A 26,005-nucleotide genomic window follows, 5' to 3' on the forward strand; every position below is an offset into this window, starting at 1 on the left:
TTCACAAGTTCAAAATGTACAAAAATATTTCTACAAGCTCACAATGCGTGACACATTTGTGAGCTTGTAGATCTGCTATTTTCAAATGGCCGAAATATATAGGGCTGAAGTGGTATAAAGTTTTGTAATAATAATACAAATCTACAAAGTAACTAGTAACTATTGTTTTCAAATAATTGTAGTGGAGTAAAAGTACAATATTTGACTCTGAGATGTAGCGGAGAAGAAGCAAAAAGTACCAAGAAATTGAAATACTCCAGTAAAGTAAAAAATACCACCAAATTATACTTAAGGACTGTACTTGAGTAAATGTACTTAGTTGCTTTACACCACAGCAGCTGAAACCTCAGTTTGTTTGTTTTTTCATTTTACTCTCTGTTAATAAAGTTCAAAAGAAAAAAAAGAAAACTCATATCTAAGACCCGCCCTCTTTTGGGACCACAGAGAGCTCTCATTGGTGGAACCGCATGGTTACGTAATGGAGGGGCGGTGTCTGTACAGACCCGGTAGAGCAGTTGCGCTGCTGCGGAAAAATAGCAGATGTAAAAGCTCACAACGCGTCGCTCAGTGACGCGTTGCGAGCTTGTATATCTGCTATTTGTTTCGCAACCGACCAAGCACAGGTCAAAACACCCTTATCACACATTTAGAGCAACAGTAACGTGTTTTAAAGTAACGGATTGATCGATTATCTGGATGCATCTGGAATCTATTCAGTAGTGAGTTATTCTCTTATTGATTATTTGTCACATGTGTCATATAGGAGCTTGAATAGAATATTGATAAGAAATAGTTTCCAATATGTTATGATTTCGCACCTTTCAGCAGTAAGATACTGACATAAGATCAGCAGTTTACATAGCCCTGAAACTAGCCATGGTTCACATGACGCTTGTATACAAGCGTCATGTGAACCATGGCCCTGAAACATGACTGTCATACCATGACAGTCATGGAACCACTTGTTCCTGGTTTGAGAATGTTTTACATTTACAACCGCTACATCTACATAAACGTTCACATTTTAAATATTCAGTGCTGACCTTAAAGGCACGGATGTATCAAGTTAAAACGTACAGGGTCTAAGTATCCGTATCTTCCGCATTGTTCAATTAAAAGCATTTGAATCTGATCGGTGGCCATTTTCTTCGAATTGTCTCCATATGCTTTCAACTACTCGCCCCTATTGGTTGGGAGGTGTATTGCACTCTGATACATTATAAACAAAATAAAACAAAATTGAAAATGGCCGCCGATCGGATTAAAATGCTTTTTATTGAACAATAAGGAAAATACGGGTACTTAGACCCGGGAGTTTTAACTTGTTACATCAGTGTCTTTGAGGTCAGCACTTTAGATTTGAAATCTGAACGTTTTTGTAGATGTATAGGCTACTGGTTGTAAATGGAGAACATTCAAAAACCAGGAACAAGTGGTTCCATGACGCTTGTGACAGACGAGCGTCATGTGAACCAAGGCTACAGTTTATATTGACATTCTATGAATATAGTGACTATTATTTCATATATTTACATGTCTGTTGTTGACTTGTTTAGATTTCTCGTTTGTGTGTTCTGTTCAGTGGTGGAAAGTAACTGTAAGTAAATTTACTCATATTGTAACTGGAGTATTTCCAAATTTCTATTCTTTTATTTCTACTCCACTACATCTCAGAGTCAAATATTGTACTTTTTTACTCCACTACAACTATTAGAAAACTTCAGTTACTAGTTACTTTGTAGATTTTGATTATTATTACAAAACATACCATTTCAGCCCTATATAAACTTTGGATATTAAAAAAATTGCAGATCTACAAGCTCACAATGAGTGCATCCCGATGCATTGTGAGCTTGTAGATCTGCTACTTCCAAAATATTTCATACATTTGAAAACATGTGAAATGGGACATTCTTCTGCATAATGAGTACTTTCTACTTTTGGTACTTTAAGTATATTTTGATATTGATACTTTTGTACTTTTACTCAAGTACATTTTGAATTCTACACATTTACTTGGTAACAGAGTATTTCTACATTGCAGTGTTGATACCTTTACTCAAGTAAAACATTTGAGTACTTTTTCCACCACTGGTTCTGTTATACAATTTACAATGTAGACATTTATCAGACACGCTTATCCAGAGTGACAATAAACAAGGAAAACACATACTACAGAGAGACGGTGTAGTGTCTCAGTAAACTATAGGATCATAGAATACAGAGAGACGGTGTAGTGTCTCAGTAAACTATAGGATCATAGAATACAGAGAGACAGTGTAGTGTCTCAGTAAACTATAGGATCATAGAATACAGAGAGACGGTGTAGTGTCTCAGTAAAGTATAGGATCATAGAATACAGAGAGACGGTGTAGTGTCTCAGTAAACTATAGGATCATAGAATACAGAGAGACAGTGTAGTGTCTCAGTAAAGTATAGGATCATAGAATACAGAGAGACGGTGTAGTGTCTCAGTAAAGTATAGGATCATAGAATACAGAGAGACGGTGTAGTGTCTCAGTAAACTATAGGATCATAGAATACAGAGAGACAGTGTAGTGTCTCAGTAAACTATAGGATCATAGAATACAGAGAGACAGTGCAGTGTCTCAGTAAACTATAGGATCATAGAATACAGAGAGACAGTGCAGTGTCTCAGTAAACTATAGGATCATAGAATACAGAGAGACGGTGTAGTGTCTCAGTAAACTATAGGATCATAGAATACAGAGAGACGGTGTAGTGTCTCAGTAAACTATAGGATCATAGAATACAGAGAGACGGTGTAGTGTCTCAGTAAAGTATAGGATCATAGAATACAGAGAGACGGTGTAGTGTCTCAGTAAAGTATAGGATCATAGAATACAGAGAGACAGTGTAGTGTCTCAGTAAACTATAGGATCATAGAATACAGAGAGACAGTGCAGTGTCTCAGTAAACTATAGGATCATAGAATACAGAGAGACAGTGTAGTGTCTCAGTAAACTATAGGATCATAGAATACAGAGAGACAGTGCAGTGTCTCAGTAAACTATAGGATCATAGAATACAGAGAGACAGTGTAGTGTCTCAGTAAACTATAGGATCATAGAATACAGAGAGACAGTGTAGTGTCTCAGTAAACTATAGGATCATAGAATACAGAGAGACAGTGCAGTGTCTCAGTAAACTATAGGATCATAGAATACAGAGAGACAGTGTAGTGTCTCAGTAAACTATAGGATCATAGAATACAGAGAGACAGTGCAGTGTCTCAGTAAACTATAGGATCATAGAATACAGAGAGACAGTGTACTGTCTCAGTAAACTATAGGATCATAGAATACAGAGAGACAGTGTAGTGTCTCAGTAAACTATAGGATCATAGAATACAGAGAGACAGTGTAGTGTCTCAGTAAACTATAGGATCATAGAATACAGAGAGACAGTGTAGTGTCTCAGTAAACTATAGGATCATAGAATACAGAGAGACAGTGCAGTGTCTCAGTAAACTATAGGATCATAGAATACAGAGAGACAGTGTAGTGTCTCAGTAAACTATAGGATCATAGAATACAGAGAGACAGTGTAGTGTCTCAGTAAACTATAGGATCACAGGTAAACCAAGAACCTACCATCAGTCTAAACAATATATTATCAAAATAATAACCTGTAAGCTACATTGAAACTACAGGATACTGGGTAAACAATTAACTTAGCATCTGTGTAATTAACATTGTGGTTTAAATTAAGACCGGGAATGCAGCTGTGTCATTTTTAGATTTCTTTGGCTATTCAAAAATAGCAGATCTACAAGCTCATAGCGGGGCACAGAGTGCCGTGCTATGAGCTTGTAGATCTGCTATTTTTGACAAATCGTGAAATTTTGTGCAAATCTTTGAATAAATATATATATTTTAAAGCGAACAAATCTTTGCTTCTGGGGGGGGGGGTCCCTGGAACAACATATTTTGAGATGGGGGAATACAAATCATCCTTGACATGAGAAAGTTTGAGAACCATTGATTATAGCAACATAATTTGTTTTCAAAAGGATAGGATTAGGATTTAGAAGACATTTTGTAGAATCCCCAGAAGCAAAGATTTGGGTAAAAAAAAAGCTTGTAGCGCGGCACTCGGTGCCACGCTATGAGCTTGTAGATCTGCTATTCTTTTAATAGCCAAAGTATAAAATAATGTTTAAAGTGGTTAAAATCTAAAATGACAGTATGCTTTCCCGGTCTGGGTTAAAGGACAATGGATCAGAATCTATCAAATAAATCTATGACAGTATTGATTTCATTACATTACATTACAGTCATTTAGCAGACCCTTTTATCCAAAGCGACTTACAATAAGTGCATTCAACAACATATAGGTAGGGAACGAAACTACTAATCACCAGAAAGAAGTCTTAAGTGCATTCTCTTCTAAAACAAGCAACTAAGAGTATACCTAGCGCTAAGGTAAAAGTGCAATATATCAGCTACCTACTTTCTTAAACATTATTGATCCCAGGCTACTTCATAGGGCAGCTTGCAGTTATGATCTGATATGAAATGATCAGAGGTGGAAAAAGCACAAAATATTTTTCATAAAAGTATCAATTCTGCAATTAAATATAGAAATACAAGTAAAGTAAAGTTACAAGTAAAAGTCCGGAATTCAAAATGTACTTGAGTAAAAGTAAAAAAGTATTGGCATCAAAATGTACTTAAAGTACCAAAAGTAAAAGTACTAATATGTTTGAAAATGGCAGATCTTCAAGCTTACAACGCGTCGCAATATAAAATGGGGCAAGTCTTGTAACAGAGTACTTCTACATTGAAGTATTGATACTTTTACTTAAATAAAACATTTGAGTACTTTTTCCACCACTGGTGAGCATATATAAGTAACTCCCTTTTGTTGTTGTTGTTGGAGCAGGCATCTCTGGGACAGAGCTGTGTGAGGGAGACAGAGACAACAGAGAGACAGACAGGGATGGGTGCTCAGCAGGGCTCCGCGGCGGACAGGGGGACGGAGGGGGTCCATGTGGTGGTGGTGGGCGGGGGCTTTGGAGGAATCGCCGCCGCCCAGCAGCTCAAATCCCGCCGGGTCCCGTTCACCCTCGTGGACCAGCGGGACGCCTTCCACCACAACGTGGCGGCGCTGCGCGCCTCCGTACAGCCCGGTGCGTATTATACCGCCAACACACTGATGTGCAAATATTATGCTTTTACTCCACTACAATTATTTGAAAACTTTAGTTACTATACTTTTTAGATTTAGATTATTATTAGAAAAACATACATTACCCACTTCAGCCCTATATACATTTCAGCCATTTGAAAATACCAGATCTACAAGCTCACAAAGTGTCGCGAGTGTGAGCTTGTAGATCTGCTATAGGTCAGGTGTGAGACAGGTCAGGTGTGAGACAGGTCAAGTATATGCTCAATGAAACCATGTCCACATCTATCTATATATCTTTGATGATTTGTTTATTTTATCCACACCTTTTGGTATCAGTTGGTTGCTATATCAGCAGGGCGTACGATTCATGTTCTCCACACAGATAAAACAATACATTGATTGATTGATTGACATTTTCATTAGGCAAAAGAATGTAAAACAACACAGTTACATTTATAATGCTTTTGTCTAAAAGGTCACAGATAAAACAATACATCACCCGACAAATAGACACCGAAACGCACACACTGTTGAACACTGGGTGGCTTTCCCCTTTTGCACACCAATAGACCCCTTAACAGACGACGTCACACTGATAAAAACCAGCATGCGCTCGCAGGCCAGCACCAGATGAAACCCATTCTGTCAGGTCTTACTTAATCTCTCAAGAACAGATTCTGCTCTGCGTTGGAATCTGTCCTGAAGGTTTGTCATAACATGTACGCACTGGGCTACAAGTGGGCGTGCCTTCAGATCAGGAAGCAGGCCGCGCTTTACCCAATCAAATGTAGTGGGCGGGATTCACACGTCCGTCGATCTTTCCCCCTCGTGAGGGAGACAGAGACAACAGAGAGACAGACAGGGATGGGTGCTCAGCAGGGCTCCGCGGCGGACAGGGGGACGGAGGGGGTCCATCTGGTGGTGGTGGGCGGGGGCTTTGGAGGAATCGCCGCCGCCCAGCAGCTCAAATCCCGCCGGGTCCCGTTCACCCTCGTGGACCAGCGGGACGCCTTCCACCACAACCTGGCGGCTCTGCGCGCCTCCGTACAGCCCGGTGCGTATTATACCGCTAACACACTGATGTGTGTCCATTTTGATCCCTTACTACTAGATTGTAGGATATATGTCCTTCTTTAGTGCACATGTAATCCATCAAGACCGGGAACGCATATGTCGTTTTAAAGCTTGTAGATCTGCATTTTTTTTTAATCGTGAACATTTTTGCAAATCTTTGAATATATATATATTTTTAAACCGAACATTTGTAACTCAAATCTTTGCTTCTGGAGGTCCCAGGAACACAATATTTTACAATTGTTCGCTTCGAAAAATATATATATTCAAAGATTTGCACACATCTTTTTTTCAAAAAAATTGCAGATCTACAAGCTCGTAGGGCGGCAGTCAGTGCCGCACTATGAGCTTGAGTATCTGACATTTTTGAATAGGCAAATAAATCTCAAATTGCAGAGATGCGTTCCCGGATTGAATGGGCTAAATATATTTTTGGGTAAGATTAAGAGTTAAATATCTCTATTGTGATAGTAATCATAACTATAGAGTGTTTGTTCAGTAACAGTGTTAAATAGCTCTATATTGTGATAGTAATCATAACTATAGAGTGTTTGTTCAGTAACAGTGTTAAATAGCTCTATAGTGTGATAGTAATCATTGCTATAGAGTGTTTGTTCAGTAACAGTGTTAAATAGCTCTATAGTAATCATAACTATAGAGTGTTTGTTCAGTAACAGTGTTAAATATCTCTATATTGTGATAGTAATCATTGCTATAGAGTGTTTGTTCAGTAACAGTGTTAAATATCTCTATAGTAATCATAACTATAGAGTGTTTGTTCAGTAACAGTGTTAAATATCTCTATATTGTGATAGTAATCATTGCTATAGAGTGTTTGTTCAGTAACAGTGTTAAATAGCTCTATAGTAATCATAACTATAGAGTGTTTGTTCAGTAACAGTGTTAAATAGCTCTATAGTGTGATAGTAATCATTGCTATAGAGTGTTTGTTCAGTAACAGTGTTAAATAGCTCTATAGTAATCATAACTATAGAGTTTTTGTTCAGTAACAGTGTTAGATAGCTCTATATGATAGTAATCATAACTATAGTGTTTGTTCAGTAACAGTGTTAAATAGCTCTATAGTAATCATAACTATAGAGTGTTTGTTCAGTAACAGTGTTAAATAGCTCTATATTGTGATAGTAATCATAACTAGACACGTCGCAATTCAGGGCAATTGCAGAGTGTGGTTGCGCCGACGCGGGTCGCTGCCGCCGGGACTCGAGGAATACGCTGGGAAGAATACCGTCGGAGGCTGCGCCAATTACATTGTCACATAACTCCTGAGATCACTTGCGTTTCATTTTGAGAGGATTGATCCCCCCAACATAAGGTTTTTGCATCAAACGTTACATTTTCAGCATTTGTGGCGCCCCCTATGGATCAAAGTGGAAATGCTTTTGGGGATGTGTTGAGTAAACCACCCTTGACATGTGATTCAAATTTGGGATTGACTGGACGTTTCGATCGTGATTTGTGGCCTTTTTTGTAAAACGGGCCCCTTCCGCTAACTTTGGAAGCCATTTACGGACGAACGGTATGGACTATCAAAAATCTGTTTCGGTCCAGATTCTCGCATGGGTCCAGAGATCATGGTGTACCTATTTTTGTGAAATTTGGAGAAAATATGTGGGAGGAGGAGCTAAAAGTGTGTTTTGAAGAAAATTCACAAGAATGGTGTGATTATTTTTACTTGAATTTGAGTTTTTTCACTTTTCCATTAAAGTGGATGGGGACATTTAATGCACTAATAAATCAATATCAATAAAACTATGCAACCAATCTCTTAGCAAAATAGCGCACACGATTCCCGGTGAAGCCGGTCATTTTGACATATGGCACTAAATTGGTAAAAATAAACTGTGGGAGGAGATGCGGTTCAAAGTATTGTTTATCTAGAGAAGAAGAATAAAGTGTGAAGATTACTATAGTCTGGTTGCCCTGTTAGGGCAACCACACTAACTATAGAGTGTTTGTTCAGTAACAGTGTTAAATAGCTCTATATTGTGATAGTAATCATAACTATAGAGTGTTTGTTCAGTAACAGTGTTAAATAGCTCTATATTGTGAGTCATTGCTATAGAGTGTTTGTTCAGTGTCTCTCCAGCTCTTTAATGAACAGAAAATACATTGTCAAGTCAGGATACCAATTTCATCTAATCAGGAGGGAGAGCTCATACAGAATACAGCATAAACAACTAGGGAAACAAAAAAACTAGCAGACACAATATTGTTTGGAACATTTGAAGGTGATAAATGGGTTCTCTGGTAATGGTATGATTTCAAATCTCAGTGTTAATTTAAAGGGATAGTTCACCTTCAAAATGACTTTTTTTTCTCTATCGATTACGGTAGTCACCCCATGGAGACTTAAATTCATGGATATTTTCTAGTTTTTGTCTCATTCCTAAGCCAATAATTTGATGACCGGCAGCGGTTCCGGTAGGAGATACAAAGAGTCTCTCCTTTGTGTCTCCTACCGGAACCGCTGCCGACCGGTCTGCTGGTCATCGAATCATTGGCTTAGGAATGCAAAAAAAAAAAAAACTCTACAAGCCTCGTAATGACCTCTAACCTTTTAAAAGCAGTAGCTGCTACTGTTCGCCTTTGGATTGTATATGTTTGTCATGTTCTCATGGTGTCACGAGTTCACTGTCATCGTTGTAAAAATAACCATCGTAGTCCAACCTGTGACACATGCTTCCTCTCCACACACACACACACACACACACACACAGGGTTCGCCCAGAAGACCTTCATTCCGTACGCAGAGACGTTCGGGGACAGTTTCGTTCAGGGCAGAGTGGAGCGAGTGGACACCGAGAGACAGACCGTTGTACTGGGAGGAGGACAGGTAAAAACGGGGGACCAAGAAGATGGTCACACACATGATGTTTACAGCAGTGGTACTCAAAGTGGGGTCTGGGCACCCCCAGAGGCCCTGAAGAGGGTTCCAGGGGGTCCCCAGCTACAGTTAGGAACCAAATGGACCCTTACCGGGTCTGTAACTCTGAGAGTATACAAATATAACCAAAAGGACCCTTACCGGTTCCATGTGTACACTCTAAGAGTAAAATTTAGCACTGAGGATGGTACAGAGTAGATTGGGGTCTCAGAAATGAGAATGGTACCAAATGGGGGTCCGTTGCCTAATTTACAATTGCAAGGTAAACACATACATACATCACATCGTCACCTTGCTAAACTAATGGCTAAAGTTTTTTTTTGAGGAAAATGATATTTTTGCCTAAGTCAGCTCCTCATGACTGTAGCGACCTCTGGTAAAATCTCCTAATTGAAAAGGATCATGCTGTTCCCTCTCCTTTTAGTAAAATGGCCTATCTCCCTAGTGTGACTTAAGCCAAAATAGGCCAAAATTGCCAAAAAAATGTCTAAATAAGTAAATTATTTGGCCTAAATCAGATTTAATCCTATTTAAATCTCTTATGTTACATAACTGACAGACAGTGACCGTATTGTAATAGTCATAATTTGTTATAAACGTTGTGGGTGAAATGATTAAGAAATATCATATAGTTTTGTTTTGGATCAGTTTTTATTTTTTTCTTAAAAACTTTAAAAAAAAAATGACTTAGGCCATTAGTTTAGCATGGTGCAGAGAGACAGTGTAGTGCCTCAGTGAACTATAGGATCACAGGTAAACCATGAACCCATAGCATCAGTCTAAACAGTTTAACCCTTTAAGACCTGGAACTGTGTCATTTTTTTATTTGAGCTAAAAAGCATTATTTTATACTTTGGCTATTCAAAAATAGCAGATATACAAGCTATGAGCTATGAGCTTGTATATCTGCTATTTTTTTTAAATCGTGAAAATGTGTGTAAATCTTTGAATATATATATTTTTAAAGCGAACATTTTTAACTCAAATCTTTGCTTCTGGGGGTCCCTGGAACATAATATTTTGATGGGGGTCCGCGGCCAAATACATGTAATTTTGGGGGTCCTTGACATAAAAAAGTTTGAGCACCACTGATAAAGAAACATACGTTTTTCAGAAAACTGTTGAGATTTAGGAGACATGTAGAATCGGCTTCAGGTCTCAATGGGTTAATATCGAAACATTATAATCTGTACATTGAAGGCAGTATATCTGTCTAAATAACATCAGTGCTACGGGCTAAGGTGGAGTCTGAAGAGGTGAGTCTTCAGATTATGGCGGAAACTTGGGAGTGATGCATATCAAACTGGGTGGGGTCACTGAAATGAAAAAGGTTGGAGAACTACTTACAGTAAAGTGGAACAGATGCAACCTCTTCTCTCTGAAAGAGGAACGGACCACAGACAGTGATGTGTACATCATTTCCCTCATGATGACATGGAAACAGTACAAATCAGAGTTTCCTCTGGAGCTGTGAGGTAATTCTAGTTTTCATTCTACAAAAAACTAAAACAGCATAGACTGAAATCTCACTGAGGGATACGATTTGATTAATAAAGGTTTCATGTACAGTATCTATGTATAAAATACTGAGTTCAAAGCATTACAACCAAATATCATATGAATTCAGTGGTGTAAAGTAACTAAGTACATTTACTCAAGTACTGTACTTAAGTACAATTTGTAGGTACTTTTACTTTACTAAAGTATTTCACATTTTCAATGCGTTTACTTCTACTCCAATACATCTCAGGGGCAAATATTATGCTTTTACTCCACTACAATTATTTGAAAACTTTAGTTACTATACTTTGTAGATTTTGATTATTATTAGAGAAAACATACATTACCCACTTCAGCCCTATATACATGTACATTTCAGCCATTTGAAAATACCAGATCTACAAGCTCACAATGTGTCGTGAGTGTGAGCTTGTAGATCTGCTATAGGTCAGGTGTGAGACAGGTCAGGTGTGAGACAGGTCAAGTATATGCTCAATGAAACCATGTCCACATCTATCTATATATCTTTGGTGATTTGTTTATTTTATCTACACCTTTTGGTATCAGTTGGTTGCTATATCAGCAGGGCGTATGATTGATTGATTCAGGTCTTACTAGGACGCGCCTCACTAGCCAACACACAAGAGGAGGTTGAATGAACTGACAGGACCCAGGACCACACTTTGAGTCCCACTGGTGTAGCAGAGTGTTACCAGTGAGCCAACATGCACAATATCAGCACCCTGACCAGGCCCGGCGCCATGGGGGGGCCTGAGGGGGCATTGCCCCCTCAGTTTCAAATTGTGCCCCCTCAGTTTGGAAAAAAAAAATGAAAATTATTTTTTTTATAATTTTTTTGATAAAAAATCGGTAAAATCAGGCAGAAATAAGAATGAAATAACATAAGCCTAACCTAACCCTAACCCTAACCCTAAACCCGAAATAAAGTAACAAAAAACGGCCAAAAACGGCCACAATCCGCGCAATTAACCGCAAAATGTTGCGCGCGCGCTTTGGTGTGCCCCCCCACAATTTTCAACTGCTCCCTCAGTCATTTCATCCTGGCGCCTGGCCTGACCCTGACTCTGTTTGACCAGAATGGAACAGAGCCTTCATTAGTATCATTGGTAACACCTGTGATGGAAGTATGGAAGCGGCCCAATTTTCTTTCCACTATGGCTTGCAGTGCATAGAGCCTTTAGGGCATAGCAGTGGCAGCCATTTTCTGGTTCCACTTCAAAATACTCAATGCATTTTTCCCATTGACATTTCCAAAAATATTTATATCAATTCATTTAAGCCTAGAATCAAGCCATCCAGGGTCCTGGTGAATCATGACCATAAAACGTTTGATTCTGTGAAAACTTTTTTGAAAACGGCAAAACAAAGGGTATTTATTAAATATAGTATATCATATAATTAAATATAAAATAAAAAGAAATCACAGAAAAAAAAATGTTTGACCCTGGATGGCTTGATTCTAGGCTTAAATGAATTGATATAAATATTTCTGGAAATGTAAATGGGAAAAATGCATTGAGTATTTTGAAGTGGAACCAGAAAATGGCCGCCACTGCTATGCCCTAGCCTATTGGCCAGGTGTGCGCCCTCGTGGTCAATAACAGAATCACATGCAAACACACAGAAGTAACACAATAAACAGAAATCATATTTTTGGCTCCAACATAATTGTAATGGAAAAATCTCTCTGGGAGAGTCAGTTTAAAGCAACATATATAGTATATGGACCATTCTACCGAATTGGTTGAAATTGCAGTCCCACAATGAAAAAACTATTTTAAAAAACAATTAAGTAGTCAGACCTTACATGTGTACTAATATCATCTTATGATCTATTTAATCACAATACATTAATTGAGATAGAACAAAATGTAATATATAAAAATATATACTTTATATGTTACTTCATATTGGGAGGTGGCTGTCCCAACCCCTAACTCCTAAATTTCAATTAATGAAAAAAATATCTAAATGATTTTTGTCAATTTATTACATTTTGTTTTTAAATACATCCTTTATATTTATCTTAAAGGGAAGTTGAAATATTAAGATAGATTTTGTGGATTTTCTTTAAATTAAAAAACATTATATAAAAAAAGCTGTCCCATGTTTTCACGTCACTACCGAATCACAATGAGTTTTAGTCCATAGGTGGAGCCTGGTTTTAGCCACACTCCCACACTTTTCACCAAGACATGACATAGACTTCCTTTTCATCATGGCCACCTGGTGAGTAGCTAGTTTACTTCAGTCAGAAGTAAATGTCTTCCAAAGTCTGAAAATCTGTGTGTATCTTTAAGGATTGTCACTACCGAACACATAATTTCTGCAATTATAAACTCCTTTTGGGTTTTACTTCAAATGTGATGTTTTTTATCCATGTACAACTGCTCAAAGCTGTGTTTGAGTTAAGCTAAAAACTAGCTAAAATTGTCACTACCAAAACAGTCACTACCGAAACCTTATGCTCAAGTTTCGGTAGTGACATCATTGTTTCGGTAGTGACAAAATTGGATGTTCATGCTTTTGAGACATTTTTAAAGTACGTTTTTCAAACATGTACATAATTGTAACATGTACATTCTATTTCATGTGGCAGGGAGAGATAAAACACCTAAATGCCAAAACAAAATGTAAAAAGTGGGGCAGAGGGAGACAGGCAAAGGAGATGGAGAAGTTTTGTTGGGCTTCCACACGACCTAGCAACGAAGGTGATCAGACAGTAGTTATTAACTTGAAGAGCTTGAGCAAAGTTGCAGAAGACCTACGCTGTGACACACAGGCTAACGTCTCATGTATAGGAAGTCACTCCAACACACCACAAGTGCATCAGGGACTGGAGTCACATGGTGATACCTGTGGCTCATGAAGACAGAGGACTATGAAAAAGGAATGCATGAGCATTCGATCCTCTCTACTATGAGAAGTATAGGATAATTCCTTTTTAACAGGACGTTCATGAAAGTCCTTGCGGGCTTGTTTCCAATGAGGGCCTGTGAGCAATTAGGGGTTAAGAGTCTTGCTCAGGGACAAATTTCATTTCATCGACACATATGCTGGCGTGGCCTGGAATCGTACCTGGGGCAACCAGGGCCTCTGGCTCCCTAGGCGGGCTCACTAACCACTCAGCTATGGCCGCCCCTATGAGGTGGGATTTGAACCGGCGACCCTGTGGTTTCAAGGCAGATGATTAAGCCATTGGACCAACAGACCTGAACTAGACCTGAAGTAGAGGAGATCAGTGTCACAAAAGCTGTGATACAGAGATGTGGGCTAGAAGTGTTGTCTGTGTACACCACATGTGTGTGTCTGTGTACACGACATACGGTACACTCACAATGTCTTATCGCCTTCCATGAAACATGACCATCCTGCCATTTGTGTTCAACTTCAACCAATGATTTAGTTCCTGAAGGACAACAATCCAAACACCCAAAAACTTCTTCATCAGTGATCGTTCAATATCAAGGAAAGAACCTTCCAGATGGGATTCACTGCTGTAAATTGGAGTTAGGTACCTGGAAGCTGGTCACAGAAAAGGGCCTGCTTATGGAGTTGGAGCCACCATGAAGCTAACTGCAGAATCACAAGTAGCTAGGGGTACGAGTCCGACAAGCCCACAGCTAAAGCCCTTTATAACACACTCCTACCTCTTAAAGTCAAGCTCATCTACGTGGAACAGATATGCAGAATAAGCGCAATCCTTCCAAAAGAGCTGCCCACTAACAAAGGTACACTGAGCATTCATCAACTTATTTGTACTATCCACAATCCATCCACGTTTCTTTTACAGCTGCGAATGGAGGACAATGTATGGTACTGTGCACCATGGACACGGTCATCATCTTAATCCATCCACCTGAGAAAGTCACTCAGAGGCATGTCCAAAGAAGCCCAGCAGTGTCTAAAGCATTGTTCGAAAAGCCAAATCTGTGAAAATATTGATGCATGCTCAAGTGACTTGTAAATGATTTAGTCAAATGTTTCAGTTACAAAATACTTAATTTCAATATTAATTGCAAATATTGTTTGTCCTTCCAAATAAATGTATATGGAAGATGAGACCTATTGTTATTGCTTCAATAATGAATTACTATATTTTATTGATCATTTTTCATTATATTTCTAACATAAAGCAAACATATTCACTCATAACATTGTTATGAGTGAACAGTTATTCACTCATAACATTGTTATGAGTGAATATTTAGCTAAAAGAGTTAAGTGACTATGGCACCGCCTTGTAAACAAAATACTATGGTCACTACCGTAACAATACAGTCACTACCGAAACACCAGTTATGTTGTCAAAGATAGTGAGTTATCAACCAATATTTTATGATAATGATTGGTTAGGTGTATGTGTTATGTCAACAATGAATGTTTAGCAAAAAGAGTTAAGTGACTATGGCACAGCCTTGTAAACAAAATACTATGGTCACTACCGTAACAATACAGTCACTATCGAAATAGTGCAGTCACAACCGAAACACCAGTTATTTTGTCAAAAATCAAAGATAGTGAGTTATCAATCAATATTTTATGATAGTGATTGGTTAGGTGTATGTGTAATTTCAACTATCATTAATTCTGAAATCAATATAATCAATTTGATACATTTTACAAAGAAATATAGCATTTAATTTTGATAAATCTTAAGAATTCAATATAAAAAATCTGTTAAAATATTCATTTTAATGTATTTAATTGTAGAAACCACCTACATTAATTTTTAGAAATAGTCTGTACAGGGTAGGATGAAAAAATAAATTAATACATTCATATAAGTATATTTATTCTAAGGTAATTCTACATGTTTCGGTAGTGACACATTTTGGGAGAGGAAAGATATTCCAAAAGATTATGAAAATACAATATGATATGTATATGACTGTACTTTTACTAAATATGTATCCCTTAGATCTGGTGCAATGTGAATATGGTCAAAGTTTTTCCAAAATAGAATTAAAATTTCACACAATTTCCAACTCTGAATTTGGCTCATATATAGTGTTCCATTTCCAATTTGGTCTGCTCATTTCGTTGTGTCATCACTTCCAAATTCACTTGTTTAATCTGTATCCTGACTGAGTTCTCTATCCTGATTGGATAAAATTGGTATCCCGACCTGAAAATGAATTCTCTGTTTAATAAAGAGCTGAGAGACATGGAGACTCCTGTTACTGAACAAACACTCTATAGCAATGAGTACTAGCATATAGAGCTATTTAACACTTATTTTAACCAAAGAAAATCACTTACCCTACCTTTAATGGGAAACATTGTTTTCTCACTTAACAGTAAACAAACCAACATACAGTATAAGTGTATACAGATTATCTGCATTTATAAAGTTACATTTTAAGGACTTTTAACACCTCTGAAAATGAAAATTTCATTGTGTCAAAAGTATTCAACAAACTATACTATAAGAAATTGTCAAACATTGACCAAATTGTCAAATATTATCCCCAGCTAAATTAGTTAACATAGCGAATCATTTTAACTACTTAGCTTTGGCTATTAAAAAATATCTACAAGCTCATAGCGCGGCACCGAGTGCCACGCTATGAGCTTGTAGATCTGCTATTTTTGAAAAATCTTGAAAATGTGTGCATATCTTTGAATATATGTATTTTTTAAAGCGATTTTTTTTTACTCAAATCTTTGCTTTCGGGGGTCCCTGGCACAAAACATTTTCAGATGGGGGTCCGCGGCCAAATGTATATCAATGTAGGGGTCCTTGGCATGAAAAAGGTTGAAAACCACTGGCCTAGCGCATACTTCCTTTCCCCCCTCCTTCTGTGTTTGGGGTCGGTGACGCCACAGGGCTCCTCCATCGTTTCAAGAGTTATGTGTCCCATGCACAGTATACACTTTTTATTGTGGTTCAGAGATTATAGCATTTACCTGTCTCTGTCAGGAGAGGGAGACAACACACATACAGTGGTGGGAAAGTACTCAATTTTTAAAAGTAAAAGTATCAATACTGCAATGTAGAAGCACTCTGTTACAAGTAAAAGTCCGGTATAAATCAAAATTGACTTGAGTAAAAATACAAAAGTATTGGCAACAAAATATACTTAAAGTACCAAAATAGCAGATCTACAAGCTCACAACGCGTCGCGATAAGTTTAAATAGGGCTGAAGTGGTTACAGTATGTTTTGTAATAATAAAATCCACAAAGTAACTAAGTAATTGTAGTCGAGTAAAAGTGCAATATTTGCCTTTGAGATGTAGTGGAGTAGAAGTAAAAATATATACATTTTTTAATACTCCTAGTAAAGTAAAAGTACCGTAAAACTGTACTTAAGTGCAGTATACTTAGTTACTTTCCACCACATAAAACTTAGCCTATGGATTGCATTGAATGCTGTGTTATATGTTGTTTTGTGTGTTTTTTTTTCCACCAGGAGATCCAGTTCTCCCATCTGGTCCTGTGTACTGGGACTGACGGGCCGTTCCCTGGGAAATACAACACTCTGGCCTCCTACCAGACCGCCATCCACAAGTACCAGGAGTTTGTCAAGGAGGTGCGGACCAGCGTTGCCAGATTTTGGGAAAGAAATAAGCAACCAGGTCTAGGGAAAACAACCCCAAAATAATCTAAAAGAAAACTATTATAGGCCGCATGAGCACTTTAAACCTGTATACTGTGCATCGGCTATTTGATGGCTGCCGTTCGTGTTAGCTGCCGTTCGTGTTTTGTCGGCTGCATTCAGGCTGCACTCGGTGCCATTCGGGCTCACTCGAACTCACCACCTGATTGGCCAACTGTCGCTGTCAATCACAGAACGATGTGCGACGACGCTGATAGGCTCGTCCATTTGGTGTACACAGCCAATATTGCAGAATGGGCGATCAGGCCAGACTCACTCCTGAAATCAAATGGAAATGAGATTTCCGGAGGGAGGGTTTACCAGGCTAGGGGTTAGGCACAAAAGCCTAATATTAATGTGGGGGTCCATGGCATGAAAGTATGAGAACCTGATTTAAACAATAATAAAAAAAAGTTGGAAGCAAGCCCAAATAAGCAACTACACGTTAGAAACAAGCCCAAATAAGCAACTACACTTTAGAAACAAGCCCAAAAAGCAACTACACTTTAGAAACAAGCCCAAATAAGCAACTACACTTTTGAAACAAGCCCAAATAAGCAACTACACTTTAGAAAGAAGCCCAAATAAGCAACTACACTTTAGAAATAAGCCCAAATAAGCACACTTTAGAAACAAGCCCACATAAGCAACTACACTTTAGAAACAAGCCCAAAAAAGCACACTTTAGAAACAAGCCCACATAAGCAACTATACTTTAGAAAGAAGCCCAAATAAGCAACTACACTTTAGAAACAAGCCCACATAAGCACACTTTAGAAACAAGCCCAAATAAGCAACTACACTTTAGAAACAAGCCCAAATAAGCAACTACACTTTAGAAACAAGCCCAATTAAGCAACTACACGTTAGAAACAAGCCCAAATAAGCAACTACACTTTAGAAACAAGCCCAAATAAGCAACTACACTTTAGAAACAAGCCCAAATAAGCAACTACACGTTAGAAACAAGCCCAAATAAGCAACTACACTTTAGAAAGAAGCCCAAATAAGCAACTACACTTTAGAAACAAGCCCAAATAAGCAACTACACTTTAGAAACAAGCCCAAATAAGCAACTACACTTTAGAAACAAGCCCAAATAAGCAACTACACTTTCGAAACAAGCCCAAATAAGCAACTACACTTTAGAAACAAGCCCAAATAAGCACACTTTAGAAACAAGCCCACATAAGCAACTACACTTTCGAAACAAGCCCAAATAAGCAACTACACTTTAGAAACAAGCCCAAATAAGCACACTTTAGAAACAAGCCCAAATAAGCAACTACACTTTAGAAACAAGCCCCAAACTATACACAAGCCGCAAACTACCAATATTTACAAGCAACTTCACAGAAAAAGAAGCACAAACTCTCTTATTTATAAATATAAGCAGACATGGCAACACTGGTATGGATGCTAACAGAATAGTGTTGTGTTGTGAATGTGATTAGTCGTGTTGCGTTGTGTTCTGCTGTCGTGTGGTGTTGTGATGTGTCATGTTGTGTTGTCATGTGTCATGTTGTGTTGTGATGTTGTGTTGTCATGTGTCATGTTGTGTTGTGATGTGTTGTGTTGTGTTGTCATGTTGTGTTGTGTTGTGATGTGTTGTGTTGTCATGTGTCATGTTGTGTTGTCATGTGTTGTGATGTGTCATGTTGTGTTGTGATGTGTTGTGACGTGTCATGTTGTGTTGTATCGGTCCAGATCCAGGCAGCAGACACAGTGTTGGTGGTGGGAGGAGGGTCGACCGGTGTGGAGATGGCTGCTGAGATCAAGACAGAATACCCACACAAGAAGGTGAGACCAGAACAGAACAGGGAAAGAAAGAAGGAATCAACACGGTATCTACATAATTACACATAGCATATCCATCCAAACATTATGTTCATGAGGTTTAGAGATAAGGCGTGTGAGCATAGCAGCTGGTATATACTGTGATATAGATATTAGTGCAAGAAGAGTATCAGTGTGTTTTGTCAAGTTCAACCACATAGTCCACAAAAGGTCACTTTTGTGGACTGTGTATAATCCACCAAAGGCCACTGACCAACCAGGTGGTCTGGCCCTTGTTACTACGGAATATGTGAGATATACTGTACCAGTGCAGTATCAGTACACAGTGGTTCTGGCCCAGTTTAACCCATTAAGACCGGGAACGCATCTGTGTCATTTTAAGATTTCTATGGCTATTCAAAAAATAGCAGATCTACAAGCTCACAGCACGGCCGCACTGTGAGCTTGTAGATCTTCTTTTTTTTTTTTTTACTTGAAAATGTGTGCAAATCTTTGAATACCTTTTTAACTCAAATCTTTGCTTCTGGGGGGTCCCTGGAACAAAATATGTTCAGATGGGGGTCCGCGGCCAAATACATATCATTTTGGGAGGTCCTTGATATGAAAAGGTCCTATACCTCACAAAAACATGCTGTAATCCTGGTCTCAATACTAAAATAAAAAAATTAAGTAACCTTTGAAAAAATATATACAGTATATTGAAAGATTTTCACGATTTTTCCAAAATAGCAGATCTACAAGCTCATAGCGCGGCACTCGGTGCCGCGCTATGAGCTTGTAGATCTGCTATTTTGGAAAAGCCAAAGACATCTAAAATGACAGAGATGCGTTCCCGATTAAATGAATGTAAGTGATATATACCACTGCAGTACAGTACAGTGTGTGTGTGTCTGTGCTGTCAGGTGGTTCTGATCCATTCCCGTGTGGGACTGGCCGACCCGGGGCTGCTGCCCAGCGTCAGACGACAAGCCAAAGACGTTCTGCAGGAGAAAGGAGTAGAACTCATTCTGGGTAAATAAATACAATAACATGCGTAGCTGAACAGAACAGGGGTCTGCAACCTTTTTGACATGAAGTGCCATGTTTGTGTTCTCTTGATCGTCAGTGTGGCAAATCAACATTAAAGGGATATTTCACCCCAAAAAATGGGTAATTTTATCATCTACTCAGGCTTGTGTGAGCCCCCCAGACAGTTTTTAAGTTGCTTGATTCAGTATTTAGATATTTGATATTCACGCCCCCCTCCTATGCAAAACCCATTGTAACTTCAAACTCCATTTTTAACATGTTAGATTCGTCAAAAACACCCGTCCTTGGTTCTGGTGACTCATCCTGCCCTCCTAATACGTGAGGGGGCCGTGTTTTTTCAATTACTTTTTTCATTTATTTAATTTGATGTTTTTATAGTTTTTTCTTAATTCTTTTTATAAATGAAAAAGTAATTGAAAAAACATGGTCTCCTCACGTATTAGAAGGACAATATGAGTCACCAGAACCAAGGACGGGTGTTTCTGATGAATCTAACATGAAAATGTTAGTTTGAAGTTACAATGGGTTTGTATAGGAAGGGGGCGTGTCTGATAAAATGAATATCAAATATCTAAATACTGAATCAAGCAACTTAAAAACTGTCTGGGAACCTTCTTCACATTATTATTTATTACATGTTTTATATTTATACCACTTAAATATACTACTTTGCTTAGTTTGACCTGGGTTAGTAATGTTATTGTCTCGTGTCAGGTCAGAAGGTGTCTAACCTGGATGACCTGGAGCTAAACGTGACCCGGAAGGACACGGTGGTGACCACCGACACGGGGTCAAAGTTGACGGTTGACCTGGTGATCTGCTGCACGGGTCAGAGGATCAACTCGTCAGCCTACGCCTCCAGCCTGCGTAAGAAACACTCACACTATATATATATATATATGTCACAGGTAAATTGGCATTCCAGGTAAATTGGAAGTGGAGCGCTTGTTTTTAGGCGCGGGGCTGCGAGGCGGCAACAACAAGGAAATAGCAACCAGGGAAAGCAAGCACCGGCCCAGTGGCGCACTTCGATAATCATTGGACTCCCCATCCATTACCACTGGGAGTCTGGGTTTGACTCCCGCTTGGGATATTACTTTTTCAAACAACCGCGGACTACTTTGTTTCGGCGATAAAGTATAGTTTTGGACCATGACGGAGGCGCGGCGACTCAGCAGACCTTGAGGCCGAGGAGGCGCGCCCGAGCGCCTCCAGGCGCGAGTGCCCGCGACGACCGGCCGATGGTCTGCTAGTCGACTAAAGCGCCGTCCGAGTTATGTACCGATAGGCACAGAATCGTAAATGATGTTGTGGGGACTGCGTTTGCCCCAACTGCCACTCAGTGCACTAACACAGCCCGCCAGCACCGCCCCCTCGCTCCCTTGTGCGTCAACTGCATGGAATAAGGCTGTTCGCGGGTGTGTGTGTGTGTGTGTGTGTGTGTGTGTGTGTGTGTGTGTGTGTGTGTGTGTGTGTGTGTGTGTGTGTGTGTGTGTGTGTGTGTGTGTGTGTGTGTGTGTGTGTGTGTGTGTGTGTGTGTGTGTACGTGTGTACGTGTGTGTACGTGCGTGTGCGTATGCGTGCTCGTTTGTGTGCAATGGTGCGTGTGTGTGTGTGGGGCTCATGTCTGGCTTGCATTGCCCTCTAGCGTTGATTCTACAGAATTGCCTGGCGGCGAAAACAAGCGCACCTTTTCCAATTTACCTGGAATGCCAATTTACCTGTAACATATATACTACCTGTCGGTCAGAAAACAGCTAACTCCAAAATATAAATTTTTCAGGAAATGACAAAAACAAAACAAAGGGGAGTATACATTATACATTGTCAGATACTTGAATGTGTCCTTCTATTACCATCACTTTATCCAAATACAGCTCAAGATCATTGATGTGTGGAGATTTGTTTTTGTCTGACTTTGTCATTCTAATCAATGATGGACAAAACAACCAACTCCAAAAGTTGGAGTTAGGTGGTTTGAACGAGGATCCAATGGAGTTAGGAGGTTTAGTCAGAAGCGCTTTTTAAAATACTTTTCATTGGTTTAATATTTGTAAAACCCACACTCAGACATAAAGGGTGTTCAATAGCACTGATTTATAAAAGAAAAAGGTTGAAAAATGGAGATGGTTTCTGCCCGACAGCGACAAGACTCAAGACAAGTCATATTTCCAGTGGTGGAAGACGTGCTCAGATATTTTACTTAAAGGGCAAGACCACTTTGGTAGAGGTTTGGGTTGTGTAGTTACCTCGCCATGATGTAACTCCAAAGGTGGGCAAGAAATCAAAAATAATTGCTGCATTGATTAGAAATTGATAATTCAAAATATGCTCCCCATTGACTTACATTGTACCGTAAAACGGCTCTAAAAGTCGCTCTTTTAGCATGTAAACGAATGTAAACAAAGTCGATTCAGACAATATAGAACATCACCAAACCCAGTACTGTTTTTTTTTTTTTAATAAAAAAGTTACTTTTATAGATTTCGCTATTTTTATTGGAAAGAAAACCTGGACTGGATAAGCGGATCCGGATCCGGATCTTCAAATAGTAAAATCATCAGGAAGTTAACATTTGTATTTAAAAAATAAACAGTACTGGGTTTGGTGATGTTCTATATAATCTGAATTAGCTTAGTTTGTGTTCGTTTATGGGCTAAAAGAGTGACTTTGAGAGCTGTTTCAGTGTACAATGTAAGTCAATGGGGAGCATATTTTTAATTATCAATTTCTAATTAATGGAGCAATTCTTTTTCATTTCTTGTCCACCTTTGGAGTTACATCATGGCAAGGTAACTACACAAACCAAACCTCTACCAAAGTGGTCTTGCCCTTTAAGTAAAAGTAGCGATACCACAATATAAAAATACTCTGTTACAAGTAAAAGGCCTGTGTTCAAAATGTTAAAAAGTACAAAAGTATTGGCATCAAAATATACTTAAAGTACCAAAAGTAAAAGTACAAACATGTTTGAAAATAGCAGATCTACAAGCTCACAACGTGTCACGATGCGACACATTGTGAGCTTGTAGATCTGCTATTTTCAAATAGCCTAGGTATAAAATAGGGCTAAAGTGCTTAATGTATGTTTTATAATAGCATAATTTATATCGGAAAAGTAACTACACGTAGTAACTAAAGTTTTCAAATAATTGTAGTGGAGTAAAAGTAAAATATTTGCCTTTGAGATGTAGTGGAAGTAAAAGTATTGAAAATTGGAAATACTCAAATAAAGTAAAAGTACCTCAAAATTGTACTTAAAGGGGAAATCCACCCATTTTCAATATTTAACTATGTCATTAATATAGCATAAAGGAGTTGTGTGGAAATAAGAAAAAATTAAAAAAAAAATTAACATTGCAAAAAAATGTAACATTGCAAAAAAATTAACATTGCAAATTACACTGTGATGACTCATCATGGTGTAATTTGCAATGTTAATTTTTTTGCAATGTTACATTTTTTTGCAATGTTAAATTTTTTTTTAATTTTTTCTTATTTCCACACAACTCCTTTATGCTATATTAATGACATAGTTAAATATTGAAAATGGGTGGATTTCCCCTTTAAGTACAGTACTTGAGTAAATGTTACTTTACACCACTGAACAAGTCATATTTCTTAGGCTAAAACAAAGAAAACACAAATACGATGAAGTGTTTCTAAAAGGTGGTTGTTTTGACGGTGTTGTTGTTGTTGCAGCGCCCGCCTGCCTGGCCGAGGGTGGAGCGGTGAAGGTGAACGAGCACCTCCAGGTGGAGGGCTTCGCCAACGTGTACGCTGTGGGCGACTGCGCCCACCTCGACGAGCCCAAGATGGCGTACCACGCCGGGCTGCACGCCGCCGTGGCCGTCGCCAACATCGCCAACAGTCTGGCTGGCAAAGCCCTGACGTCATACCGTACAGGTATATACTTTGTAAGATCATACATGGGCAACTGGCGGCCCGGGGGCCACATGCGGCCTCCACCTTCACTTAATGCGGCCCGCAGGTTAATATCGGAATACTGATATATTATTGATTTCAGCTGTTACGATTCCAAACATGCAAACATGACCCGCTTTAATGACTTCAATTCAATTCAATTCAATTTTTATTAAAGTGTCAAATCACAACAAGTTGTCTCAAGACACTTTACATGTAGAGAAGAGACCCGACATCCCACCCTGAGCAAGCAATTTTGCGGCAGTGGCAACGAAAAACTCCCTCTTAACTGGAAGAAACGTCAGGCAGACCCTAGGCTCTAGGGTGGCGGCCTTCTGCCTCGACCGTGTCGGGGGAAAGAAGAGAGAGAGAGGGAGAGACAGACAGACAGAGGAGAGACAGAAAGAGATACAGTGCAAGTAGTAACAATAACAATAGTAGCAAATATAATAGTGTAAGATAGTATATGATAATATAATATAATATAGTACAGCAATAGTGTGTATGCAGTATATAATGGTATAATATAAGAATGTTAAGATAATATACAGTATAGTATAGTGTAGTAGAAATCCACGGTCGTGCTCCATGGAGAGCACGACTTCAGTCTGTATTAGTAGCTTAATGACTAGTATTACATTTCTTTTGTCTTTTTTATATCCAATGTATTTGTATTGAAGTTCATAACATTTACATAAGTATAACTAAATGCATTTGAAATTAAATAGCAAAAAGAAAAATAGCACAAAGAAATCTGGATTCCAATAAAATAAATAGCAAAAATAGCAGATCTACAAGCTCAAAACGCATCGCACTGCGACGCATTTTGAGCTTGTAGATGGGCTGTTTTTGCTGCATTTGTGTGACATAGAATGGCGAAAAAGTTACTATTCGGAGAGACAGTATATGCAATACGGCCCTCTGGAGTGAGTGTGGAAATATAGTGGCCCTCTCCATCATCAAAGTTGCCCACCCCTGCTGTAGACCCAGGCAGTGCTTCTCAAACCTTTTCATGCCAGGGACCCCCAAATTGGAATATGTTTGGCCGTGGACCCCCATTCTGAAAACGTGTTGTGCCAGGGACCCCCAGAAGCAAAGATTTGTGTTCAAATGTTATGTTAAAAAATATATATATTTATATATATAATTTTTCACTAATGTTCAAGATTAAAACAAAATAGTAGATCTACAAGCTCATAGCGCGGCACAAAGTGAGTTTGTATATCTGCTATTTTTTAATGGCCAAAGTATAAAAGGTTAAAGTAGTTCAAATGATTGTGATGCTGTATTGACACATTTTGCTGGGGACCCATTGGAACCTACCCAAGGACCCCTGGGGGTCCACGGACCCCACTTTGAGAACCAATGCCCTCTAGGGGGTCCTCTCCTCAAGGTTACAACAGGGGGGGGCCGCCAAATCTTTGTGATTTAACCACTTGAGCCCTTTTCTGAGGGGAACATTAGCTGAAAATCTACAAGCTCACGAGATCGGCTATTTTCGGCAAAGAAGGTTTGGTGTAGGGGGGAAAAAGAGCATTTTTTTTTAACTATTGAGGGTTTAAGTAGTTAACTGTCTGAAAACACACATTAACATGAATCCCAACACAACGCTACACAAGTCTATGAATCTATCTATGAAATCTATGAAAAAGTTACACAATGTAACACAATGTTATACAATATGTAGTGTGGGAGGGGGGGTCCCTGCTTCATCACTCTCTCAGCTAAGGGGTCCATGGCCTTGTAAAAACGTTGAAGGCCCCTGCTGTAGACTGTTCCGAGACCAGTATCGGAAAAGCTGCCGATTCTGCCTAAAATGCTGGTGTCTGTATCGGCGGGCATGCCAGTCTATGCCGATCTGATGCCATGTCATTTATCACATGATGAGATTTCATTTACTGTAATATTATTTGAATTGATGTTGCACTACGGTTTTACATTCTTACTGTACAATTTACAGTATTATTTTACTAACTTGGAGCTGCACTTTAACTATTA

The 26,005-nt window shown here is 38.8% G+C and overlaps 1 protein-coding gene across 3 annotated transcripts in view; it reads left to right on the top strand.

Annotated features, from left to right (window-relative positions):
* Nucleotides 1–625: 625 nt before the first annotated feature.
* The window catches only part of aifm2 (AIF family member 2), a gene marked incomplete at its 5' end in the record, with an annotated part of 30,567 nt that continues 5,187 nt past the window's right edge, over nucleotides 626–26,005 (top strand). For 2 of the 3 annotated variants that reach the window (XM_080449009.1, XM_080449011.1), the window contains 8 exons: nucleotides 626–719; nucleotides 4,906–5,152; nucleotides 8,970–9,085; nucleotides 17,072–17,191; nucleotides 18,965–19,057; nucleotides 19,957–20,065; nucleotides 20,798–20,950; nucleotides 23,786–23,989. In XM_080449009.1, the coding sequence (XP_080305135.1) occupies nucleotides 4,963–5,152; nucleotides 8,970–9,085; nucleotides 17,072–17,191; nucleotides 18,965–19,057; nucleotides 19,957–20,065; nucleotides 20,798–20,950; nucleotides 23,786–23,989 (985 nt within the window). Of the gene's footprint in view, nucleotides 720–4,905; nucleotides 5,153–6,018; nucleotides 6,209–8,969; nucleotides 9,086–17,071; nucleotides 17,192–18,964; nucleotides 19,058–19,956; nucleotides 20,066–20,797; nucleotides 20,951–23,785; nucleotides 23,990–26,005 lie in introns of those variants that run through there. The other variant, XM_080449010.1, reaches the window with a different exon arrangement.

The sequence above is a fragment of the Gymnoscopelus braueri genome (assembly GCF_963280865.1).
Source record: "Gymnoscopelus braueri genome assembly, chromosome: 14".
Classification (NCBI taxonomy): domain Eukaryota; kingdom Metazoa; phylum Chordata; class Actinopteri; order Myctophiformes; family Myctophidae; genus Gymnoscopelus; species Gymnoscopelus braueri.